General features: G+C 37.4%; 1 protein-coding gene across 7 annotated transcripts in view; it reads right to left on the bottom strand.

The window, feature by feature from the left end:
- Nucleotides 1-3,151: 3,151 nt before the first annotated feature.
- The window catches only part of LOC139157549 (spermatogenesis-associated protein 7 homolog), a 57,836-nt gene continuing 48,757 nt past the window's right edge, over nucleotides 3,152-12,230 (bottom strand). For 4 of the 7 annotated variants that reach the window (XM_070734418.1, XM_070734416.1, XM_070734419.1 and 1 more), the window contains 2 exons: nucleotides 8,229-8,283; nucleotides 3,152-5,537 (listed from right to left, as the gene is read on the bottom strand). In XM_070734418.1, coding sequence (XP_070590519.1) covers nucleotides 5,436-5,537; nucleotides 8,229-8,283 — 157 coding nt within the window. In that variant the 3' untranslated portion in view covers nucleotides 3,152-5,435. The remainder of the gene's footprint in view (nucleotides 5,538-8,228; nucleotides 8,284-12,230) is intronic. The other 3 variants (XM_070734417.1, XM_070734420.1, XM_070734421.1) reach the window with 1 other exon arrangement.

Genomic DNA, 12,230 nt, shown 5'->3' with positions numbered 1-12,230 from the left:
TCCACAGTCCTTGGGGCAGGAGCTGGGCCAGAGCTGGGGCAGGAGCTGGGCCAGTGTGTATGTACACACACTCACACTCACACTCAGAAATATATCTCAGAATTTTCTCCAAGTCTCATTAGTGAAAAGAACCTGCTTGAATACTTAGAAACCAAGAAAACAAGCTGTTGCAAAAGGACATGAATTGCCTACAACTTGGAAGTAGAACTGGTTTGGTTTTAATGAGGGTAGCTTCATTTATTTTAACATTTGCGCTGATTTATGCAACCAATTATATCCCAGCACCCTGAGGTTTTAAATATAGTCCTTTTAAAAATAGCTAAGATTAGCTTGCTCTTTGTCTTTCCAGCACGGGCTGGGAAACACTCCTTAATAAAGCCTAAATACAATTGTTTCTGTGACAGTTTGCAATAATGAAACACTAATAAGGAGAACAAAAAGGGAAAGAACCGCAAGCAATCTTCCTCCCATGCAATATCAGATATCATTTCTAATAAGCTGGAAGCAAGTGAAGCTCTTTGGAAGAGAAATAAACTTTGTAAAGCCATTTTGTATTTTGGAAACAAAGCTGTACTACAGAATTTGTTTATATCAAATCCAGAGTTTTCCCCCTGTAAGATATTTGGCTACAGAAAGCTTTCAGGAAATTCTACCTGACATCAGGACTGAAAAGTTGATGCTTTATGGATAAATATTATGATATGAGATGGAGAGTGTTCTGTTGGGCTCTCTGGTAGACTCCTCCCAAAAATTCACAGGTACAAATTTCAGACACACACACGTTTGAAAATTCAAAACAATGTTCCTTATAATGAAAATTCACTTAAACTAAGCTGAGGTGGTTGCACTCCTAGTGGAGTGAGCCATATCTCACCCTGGTAGAGAAATGGCCTTTAGTTGATATGCGGTTGCAATGCACGCTTGCAGCCAATGTCCGATAGATGGTGTGTGTGTGTGTGATCTTTTTACCCTTGGGATGAGGGGAAGGGGCGGAAAGGCATAGAATAGCCCCTGGAGCCAAGGGCTGTGAAGGGCATTGACCTATTCTGCCCCTTGGTCTGGAAACCTGGAGAAGAATCTCAGGGGCCACATTTTCCATCAAGATAAGCACATAGCGGCTCTTGATTTCCATCTGAAAATGGCGTAGAGCCAGGTGGACAGCTCGTAACTCCAGCCAGTTTATATTGTTTAATAAGTCAGCTGGAGACCACCTGGTCTGGACTACCTGATCCTGAACATGCGTGCCCGAGCTGAATAGGCTGGCATTTAACGTGATCATTGTATGTTGAGGCTCCTTGAAGTCACAAAGCGCACTCGTCTCCAAACAAACTGGTAATTTGTACAAGTCCCTTATCAGTTCTGTGATACTTATCTTGCAGCTGTGAGGCAATTCAAAGTCCTTCTTCTTTCACAAAGTGACACACACTTTGCTCTGGTTTAGTTTCAAAGCGGGGAAAAATCAGCACATAAAAAGTCAGTCAGTAAAGCAGTCACAAAACACAACGATCAGATAATCCTCCACAATGGCCAAACCCATAGGCTGCTATTTATAGCAGCCTCACTAATTACCACAGCCCCACCCAACCACAGGTGGCCTCATTTTCTTTGATAATAATCTCTCAGTTGTTGTTGCCTATGCATTGCTCTCTGCATGCGTGGCTGTATCATTAACTCTTGTTCTGAATCCAAGGAGGAGCTAGATAATTGATCTCCTTCTGAGCTGTCTGCCACACACTCCTCCTCCCTGTCACTCATGTCTTCTTGGTCAGAGGAGCCTCCATCAGCAAATTCCACCGAGGGGGGGGGGGGCAAAACAGGCCTGCAGCATGTGGATATCTCCCCCACATCCACAGTCCTTGGGGCAGAAGCTGGGCCAGAGCTAACCACAACAATTTGTAATCTTATAATAACTTTAGAGGAGTTACTAAATCTGTCTAACTGTAATAAAGGTTGGAAGTCAGCTCTCTATGTATTTTTCTATTTCTTGATCATATTCTCATCTTTTTTTCTTTCCAGCACTTTTTATTCTTAGTATTGTTTTTCTTCGCTCAGTTTCTTTAAGTTTAGTTTGTGTTCAGTTTTACTATTGCAATCAAAATCCTTAATTAAAAAGCATACACAGCAGTAAACTCTAGATCTTTTGCTCTCTAGCAGAACGTCCAGATCTGCAAAATTGTCTTGAAGGTAGTTGACCCTGAATTGAAAAGGCAAGTTAGTATAATGTTTGAACCATGATGCATAAATTAATCAAGTGACCTTATATTGAATAAAATCATTGCTAACTACTGAAGGAGTGTCAACAATGACATTGTCTTTTGGTCTTATTTGGAGAGAGTTTACACTTTCTTTCTATACTGCTGTGGTCCCTCTCTAGACCTATTTGAATCTTGGAGTGGAGTGAGAGCTTAAATATTCTGGTACCTTTGCACATTTTGTACCAAAGATTTTTTTTTTGAGTTAAAAGTAAAAGCCTTACCTTTTCAATTTAAATCTTAAACACTTCTACAGACTTTCCAGGTAATTTAGATGGATGGTTCTTCTAAATTTGCTTAGAACAGGAGTAGGTAACTAATATAAATTAAGTAATCCCCTAGAAAGCTACAGGGAATTTATATATTGCATTCATTTTTAAATCATGCTGTCACTATATTGATTTTAAATTTGTTGTGGGCATTTGTATATAAATAAAAGTATAATTAAATACAACAGAGAGTTTGATCTATTGATAAAGATTACATATTTTGTCTGATCAAGTCTTGACTCTTGAGGGAAATGCAATAGAGAGAGAAAAATCTTAACCGTTAAAATGTAAAGCAAAGAAAAAATTTCTTGATGTGTTTTCATGCATATGCATACAGAATATCATAAGGCTGACATTGTAATATTACATATTGTCTTAACAACTCTTTCAAGTTACAATGGATTTTTAAAAAAGCTATTTGCAACCCATCCTCAAAGTTACAACTGCCATACACTCATATACATCACAGTCATGTGATCACATTTTAGGCACTGACAACCAACTTGCATTTATGACCAGCTGCAAAGTTCTGGCTGCAATCTGCATTATTTGGGGGGCATTTTTCATCATTTTAGAAAGTGAAATACTTGCAACGGATGCAAATGTTAAAGAATTTTTTTAATCAACCAGTTTGATTTTCTGATATTTATTTATTTATTTTGTCCAATACACAATAAAGGTTATAGAGGATCTAGTAGAGAAAAAATACGAGATATAGGAGGGACTATAGGACAGGGGACGGAAGGCACTCTAGTGCGCTTATGTATACCCCTTACTGACCTCTTAGGAATCTGGAGAGGTCAACTGTGGATTGTCTAAGGGTAAAATGTTGGGGGTAAGGGGATAATACTACGGAGTCCGGTAATGAGTTCCATGCTTCAACAACCCGATTACTAAAGTCATATTTTTTACAGTCAACTTTGGAGCGGTTAATGTTAAGCTTGAATCTGTTGTGTGCTCTTGTGTTGTTGTGGTTGAAGCTGAAGTAGTTTTTGACAGGCAGGACATTGCAACACATGATCTTGTGGGCAATACTTAGATCATGTTTAAGGCGTCGTAGTTCTAAGCTTTCAAGACTCAGGATTGTAAGTCTAGTTTCGTAGGGAATTCTGTTTCGAGTGGAGGAATGAAGGGCTCTTCTTGTGAAGTATCTTTGAACATTTTCAAGGGTGTTAATGTCTGAGATGCGATATGGGTTCCAAACAGATGAGCCGTATTCAAGGATGGGTCTGGCGAAAGTTTTGTAAGCTCTGGTAAGTAGTGTGAGATTTCCAGAGCAGAAGCTACGTAGGATTAGATTAACAACTCTTGAAGCCTTCTTAGCGATGTTGTTGCAGTGGGCTTTGGCACTTAGATTTTTAGTTATTAGTATCCCGAGGATATGAATTTCTTTTTCTCAGTTGGTTTCATTCTGATGAAAACAGACACTGTCTCTTTGGAACTGAGTTAAGATAAGGGAGCAGATTAGCGTGGTAATCATAAAAGGAATATCTACTTGAGCAATAACACTTCTTTTTCCTATACATATAACACATAACTAAATGTGTTCTGGAAGGTTCTCCAGCTTCCTAGATGTACGGCATGTTTAAGTCAGCAGGATTTCTAAATAAACGTTTACACAATTTCACTATTAAGCTGAAACATAAATAGACTTTAATATATATTAAATCTCTCTGTGCCCATATTTTGTACTGTAAAATATAAGGCACAGGAAGTGAAGGGCTACTAAAACTTTTATTACCACGCTGTAGGCGTGGCTTATGTATGATGCCCTGCATTTTCTTTCAACATCTTTCTGTGCTCTGGGGTGGAGCTCCATTTTCGCTAGCCCACTGTGTCCCCCCCATCTGGGCAGCAGCCCACCCCTGGGAACAGGTAACCATTTCAAAATAAATTATAATAACTGATATATATAAGCCACCAGGGGCTGCTGGATAGGCACAAAAAATATTGTCCCAAAGGTGTTTTTGAAACATGATCTGGATGGCTAAGAATCTCCAAATTTAAAAAAGCATAATTTTTTAATGACCAAAGTCCTTCGATGAGTTAATTAAGTCTTTTAGTTGATAATATCACAAGATATTGGTGATTCAAAAAAATCAGCAATTGGAACCCACAATGCTGACCCTTTGCTGATATCATCTTTCTGTAACAATGCAGCGATAGATACATAAATGGAATCTGTGTAAATTGTTTATATAAATTTTAAATATCACATGATGACAAGCAACTTTAAAAGTCTGAATGCAATTTAAAATAAAAGCTCACTTTTCAGTCACATAATTACAACAATGAAATCATACAGATCAATGTACAAATGCTGCCAGGTAAAGGGGATCCGAATTATAAATTTAATACTTGATCTCACAATCTGAGATGGTTGTTCTGGTAGAGCTAACATTGCTAGGGTTCAAAAATCTGGGCAGATCGTTAGAGAGCAAATAAGCTTTTATGTTATTTTGAGATAAGTTGCATGATTTACAATTCCAGAACTGCAAAAATATGGAGTAGCAACAGATGGCAGTGAAGAGATACAGAAAATTCTAACTCTTCAAATTGCCATCTAGATACTTATAGTCAACAGGTGCTAATTACCTATTCAGGGGACGTAGGTTCGTAACTATCTTAGTGTGAGCTATTTTAGTTCAATTATATATCTAAAAGGACAGTACCATACTTGCCTATAGACAGATCGTTGTTCGTAAGAATTGAGAATCTCATTAATAGAGTCTACAAAAATACTTGTGTCTAGAGGAATTTACAAATCCAATTTGTATTAGCAGATTAATTAAGGTTTATTGTACTATCTAAATTGCTTTCAGCATAGTAATTTTTTTCTTATGCTTATTATGAAATCTTTAGCTATAGCTAGGGCCTAAATATAATTTATAAAAAAATAATTTATATTAAAGCGCTATTCCCAAGTTTCAAGGCAGTGTAACTCAGATGAATCAGGCAGATGAGTGCAAATGTTCAAATCTTCCTCCAGGGCTTGACAAATTCTTCGTATTTTTACCTTTAAAAAGTGGGGAAGAGAAACGGGGAAGAAAAGAAAGATAGGTTTTTTAAAATTGGACTCTTTGGACTGTTTGTTATTACTATAGCTATGTTCAAGGGTTTAGGTCAGACTAATTTCCTAGAAATATCTCCTGCACAGGCATAATTTCAACCTAAAGAGCTCCCAGTGTCCAAACATGTCATTATAGTTCATGCAATGTAGCTCATAATGAACTAGAAGTATGCAATCTAACTTTCTTCTTTACTTCTCTCCTCTCTAATGAAGCTGCAGTTTGTTTACTTCTATTATTTTTATACTCCAATAACATAAATAAAGATGAGTGTCAAGTACATGAACTGTATAGGAACTCTGTAATTCAGAGCAGCAATGTACAATTGGAACCATATACAGGCTGGAAAGCTTTCCTTATAGATCCTAGAATAGTGATGACAAACCTTTTTTTCCTTGGGTGCCGAAAGAGCATGCGCATGCGCATGCGCTATCGCGTATACGTGAGCGCCCAAACCTATAACTCAATACCTGGGTAGGGCAAAAACAGCTCCCCCCCGGAGGCCCTCTGGAGGCTGGAAACGACCTGTTTCCCAACTTCTGGTAGGCCCAGTAGGCTCATGTTTCACCCTCCCCAGGCTCCAAAGGCTTCCCTGGAGCCAGGGGAGATTAAAACACCTTCACCCATCTCTCTGGAAGCCAAAAACGCTCTCCCAGAGCCTCTGTGTGAGCCAAAAATCAGCTGGCTGCCACACACATGCACATTGGAGTTGAGCTAGGGCAACACCTCATGTGCCAGCAGATATGGCTCCGCATGCCATCTGTGGCACCCATGCCACAGGTTCGCCATCACTGTCCTAGAAGTTTTGAGATCTGGTGCTCCATTAAAGTTGCTCTCAAATTTATATTTTTTAATGTGAACCAAGGGGAAATTAGCCAATCAGTTAAACACAAAAAGTTTTATTATCAGCTTTCAATTAAAGCAACTTTAATTTTATTTACTGTATGTCCTGTCCACTTTTTGGAATGTGGCTCTCAGCATGCTATTCAAGACCAAATTTGGCTCTCACCCTCCATAAATGTAGTGAACCCTTGTGGTACCCCCCCCCCCACTATTTCTTGAACATTCTACTTCAGAACGATATCCTCAACCAATAGACTTTCAAAGAAAACTGGACGATGGGGACTGTCTAATTACCTGTTGGGCTGCTTGTTGAATACTGCAGAATACAGTATATCTTACACTTTTTTGAAATTGCAGAAGGAAACTAGTATTAGCACTTAGCACTTTTACATTTCTCCTGATGTACCCTACCTTTACTTCCCTAAGGGCAGAAGGTATTTAGAATAACAGAGTTGGAAGCACTTCTAGACCAATTCCTTACACAAGCAGGAGACTATATACCATTCTGGACAAATGGCTGTTCAATCTCTTCTTTAAAAACCTCCAGTGTTGATGTAGTCACAACTTGTGAAGGTAAGCTTATTTATTTTATTTTATTTATTTATTAGATTTGTATGCCGCCCTTCTCCAAAGACTTAATTGGTCTCATTGTTAAGAAATTTCTCTTTAGTTCCATATTGGTTCTCTACTTGATTAATTTCCATCCATTGCTTCTTATCCTGCCTTCTGGTGCTATGCACTTTTGCTACTTTTGCAAGAAACAGACATGTTTCTCAACAAATCAGTACCCTATTTTATGAAAGCATTTATGCATCTTAAAAGTTTCTCCATAAATCACTTCCCCATCTTCAGCAATATTCTACCAATATATAAATTTGTCTACCTTGCTATAATTTTCATTATTTATGTATAATTTGCAAATATTCATTCCTGTCAATCACAACTGTCTTAGTTTGGCTAGATCAATTTTCAGGTCTATACTTTTTAATTCCATAACAAACTAGATACTTGCTGTAACAAATTTACAGGGCTATTATCACACTCATCAATTTGTTTATACAACAATATTAAAACTCTCTATAGCTAAAATCTCTCTATAGTTGTGGGATGTCTCCTTAAAAAAAGATGAATTCTGGTTGAGGCACATTACAAATCAATTGCCTTTAATGAGTAATTTTTGCCAAGTACCATAATCTACAGAAATCAACCCAAATTCTGCTTCAATTGTTCTTTAAAAGATTTTGTACAGCCTACTGAATGCTGTTTTTACTACTGTCTGAACCTTTCAGTTGCTAAAATCACCCATTCTATTATACCAATCCATAGAAAACCAGTCTAGCATCCAATTATTCTGCAATTAGCTAGATCAGTGACGGCTAACCTTTTTACCATCATGTGCTGTAAGCGCATGCATACTCTCCCCATGAATACATCCTGCACCCACCCTCACCCATTTTTGGCTTCCAGGTTGGTGCTGGAGGCTTTCCGAAACTGAAAAATCCAAATATTTATTTCAAGAGCAATCCTCATTTAGCTATTCCAAAATGCAGATTGCTACTTATTCTATCGAACTTTATTTTGTTCAGTTGCACCTTGTAATATAAGAAAACATTTCCCTTTTTTTCTTTTTTACCCATATAATATGAGCTTATTACCCATACTGTATAATTCATTTTGTAGCTGTAATTTCATGTTGGCACCTGATTATTATTTAGTAGACTAAATAATATAATTTTTTCTAGAATTGCATAAGACTATTCCTGGAATACATTGCAGTGTTTATGAGTATTACTCACCTCATCAAGGTCACACCTGTTGATAATATGCATCCGAATTATATCACCTAATGACCTTAAAAGGAAAGAAAGAAAAAGAAAACAAATTATGTCAATAAAATAATAACATAGATATTACTTTATTTTTAAGGCACTTAAAAATACAAACTGCTACATCTTCAGAGTCACCTAAGAATCTCCATTTTATTGTTATCCAAAGATAATAAAACAAGATCAAAGATAATTTAAAGTGAGATGTCTAACGAGAGATAATTTAACTTCAATTCAATGGGATTTACACTAAAATAAATGTGCATAGATTTACAACCCATTCATATTTGCCTCACTGATAAGTCTCACTGAATAAGCCATATATTTTGATGCGATATGTCTAACATTTGCTGAACATCATCCAGCAACACATCTATATAAAGGATATAAATGATCATGTTTTAAGCCAACATATTTTAATTCAAGTATTCTATACATGAATGCATAACATGAAACAGCATTCAAACAATTATCAGTGTTGTGTTTGAGCTTATTATTTTCTCTTACATTTGATCTTAAAATTAAAAATGAGTAGCATTGGAAGAAATTTAAATTTCCTGAAACAGCCCTGCTCAACAAATCACAAGAATCCAAATATTGATTATCTATTTAATTTGTATCATGGAATAACTACGCTTGTGATAAGTGGAACAACCTTCTCCAACATTGTGTTCTTCCGATTATTATCTGTATTGTTTCCTGAACTTTTGGTGTTGCATTTGAAAAAGTTCTAGGAAATAGTAAAATATTATTGTGATGGTTTAAAAAATAAGTCACACCCACAGTGTGGCAGTACAAATTTTGGCTGCCCATTATGGGATATTAGTCAATAAGATACGAAAGATGCCCGGGGTGATACTGCCAGAGAACAAGACAAGATGCCTATGACTATGGAGAGAATTGTCATGCTGACCCTTTAGAATATAAAATAGTTTAGAGAATGACTTAACAAAATAAAGAGGGTGTGAGGAGAGATTATTATGTGTGGTATGTATTGAGTAGAAAATATAAAATGTATGGATAGTAAAATGTGCTTATGCTCTCCTTGTACTCAATCCAACTTGGGAAGAGACTTGGAGGCCACCTTTGCAAATAATAATAATAATAATAATAATAATAATAATAATAATAATAATAATAATAATAATAATTATTATTATTATTATTATTATTATTATTTATTAGATTTGTATGCCGCCCCTCTCCGAAGAGGGCATGTTCTCTGATTAAACCTTTGACTTCTAAACCAGATCTGCCACGGTCTTGTGAGTATTAAATAATTGGCTATCATATCTCACATGTACATATGTTGGAATTGATGCAAGATATGTTGTGAGCCGCCCCGAGTCCTCAGAGAGGGATGGCATACAAATCCAATAAATAAAGAAGAAGTATCAAACATGTATGGTACTGTCTTAGCCTTACGTGTATAACTTTCATGGCATCTTGGTTTAGCTTTGTAAAAAATCATCATCATTTAAAGAAAGAGGGGTGAGAAAATTTTGGCTTTCCTTACTGGGGAGCTGATTACCGGAAAGTTAAGTAATAACAGTGTGTTCTTATTCTTTGAATAAGATAAATTGAACTGATACATGAAGTTAGTTGGATTGTAAAGAACAAGGGAACCAGAATTTTACATTGCAGAGCTATGAATTTAAAACACAAATTGCCACTATTGCTCTTTTGTTAGAGCACAAGCATTTTACAAAGGAGCAATTAAAGCAGTCAGCATCTTGAAGAATCAGACAAGCATTTGAATTTGCTGACAGAAAGTTTGAAGCAAAAATTGTATTATTGCTGTTAGGACAAAGATACAACAGTGCTTTGTTAGAAGTTGTTTACATTGTCCTACATTTACTGTGGGATAAATTTACATATTGTGATTTTAATTAAATAAAGGTATATATCAGCGATGGCAAATATTTTTTATTAATATTGATTGTTTCTTCATTGCTTATTTGACCCCTATGACAAACATTAAGTGTTGTATCACATGATTCTTGACAAATGTATCTTTTTATTTATTTATTATTATTTATTTATTAGATTTGTATGCCGCCCCTCTCCGAAGACTCGGGGCGGCTAACAACAATATAAAAAGACAATGTAAACAAATCTTTTTCTTTTATATACACTGAGAGCATATGCACCAAGACAAATTCCTTGTGTGTCCAATCACACTTGGCCAATAAAGAATTCTCAGGGACCAAGTGCTCAAACTGCTACCCAAACCCACTTATTTATCACAAAGTGCCATCATGGCAATTTAATCTGAATAATGAAGATTTCTGAAGAATTTAAAACATACTTTCACAACTTGACTTCTCTCTGGCACTAGATTTCTTTAAACAGCACAATTGTGGATTGATGGGAGTGTAGTGTATTTAGTAGCCTCTGGCAGATCATCACGTTCTCCATCCTTCCCCCCTTCCTTCCTTCCTTCCTTCCTTCCTTCCCCACTCCTAATTTCACCTTCCTTTCTTTAATCCTGTATATTATGGTTCATTATTGTTAGTATATATTAAAGAATGCTGTGTAGCTTAGAAGGTCTCAGCAAAAGTAACAGCAGCTGTTGTTTGTGGCTGAAGCTCTCCCGGGCTGTTATTTACACATACATACACCCCCACACACCTATTTTTATTCCACTTTTCCTGGATCCTTGGGAAAGGAATGGCATCTTTTCCTCATCCCATCTTTAATAAACCCTAACCCCGCTCGCAGCCTTTAGCACCTTGTCCCACCTTGCTTCCCCCTCCCCTTAAAATGAGGCTAGGAAAGAAATCCAGGAGGGGGAATCAAAGAGAGAGGAGGAAAGAGACCCAGGCAGATCTCTCTTTGAATAGCCTCCCATCCAGATTTCAACTGATTTCCTCTTTGATCATCTGATGAACAGACCTCGCCTCCTTTTAGGACTCTGGACCGCTGGGCCTTTATTTTCCTTACTTATTGGGGGAATTGGATATTTATTGGGTCTTCACACACACACACACACACACACACACACACATGCCAAAAGCAAAGCCAGCTGGGCTTCTCCTTCTAATAGCTCCCCTACTCTTCTCACTGTTCCTTGCTCCCTTCCCCCTACCACACACTCAATCCCACTTCAGGAAAGAGAGTGCATGTTGGAAATGTTTGTTGGCGTGATGTGAGACTGTGCCTTCTGATGCTCTGGTGTTCAGCCCACAACTCTCTGTGCTCCTCCAAGCCTAGCTTGCTGAGGAAGGGGGGAAAGTCCCGACTCCTCTGATGCTCCACCCAAAGTCCCAGCCATTTCTGCCCAGCTTCCTCAAAGGTGCGGCACATTATATGCTGCAATGTCCTGCCTGTCGGCGACTACTTCAGCTTCAACCACAACAACACAAGAGCACACAACAGATTTAAACTTAATATTAACCACTCCAAACTTGACTGTAAAAAATACGACTTCAGTAACCGAGTTGTCGAAGCGTGGAACTCATTACCGGACTCCATAGTGTCATCCCCAAACCCCCAACACTTTACCCTTAGATTAACCATGATTGACCTTTCCAGATTCCTAAGAGGTCAGTAAGGGGCATACATAAGTGCACTAGAGTGCCTTCCGTCCCCTGTCCTGTTGCTCTCCTATATCTCCTATACCATTCTTCTTTTCCTATATTTCTTCTATTCTTTCATTGATATATTTTAGTACTATTTCTTCTCTTCTATTCTTTCTTAGATATATTTTTCTGAGTATATCCTCTATAACTTTCATTATGTATTCACTATATGTATACCCAATATAACCCTCATTGTGTAATGGACAAAATCAATCAATAAAAATAAATAAATAAAATTTCAAAGGTGGCAGATGATTAGATTAGATTTATTGGATTTATATGCCGCCCCTCTCCGTAGACTCGACAGCAGGACAGCTACAGCTGCGTCAGGCCTTTCCACTGTTCGACTCACCAATGGGAGGCCTTTTGTTGAGCAAGTCACCCTCCTCAC

This window comes from Erythrolamprus reginae, chromosome 1, assembly GCF_031021105.1.
Source record: "Erythrolamprus reginae isolate rEryReg1 chromosome 1, rEryReg1.hap1, whole genome shotgun sequence".
NCBI classification, from domain to species: Eukaryota; Metazoa; Chordata; class Lepidosauria; order Squamata; family Dipsadidae; genus Erythrolamprus; species Erythrolamprus reginae.
This window is presented reverse-complemented; position numbering and strand designations above follow the sequence as displayed.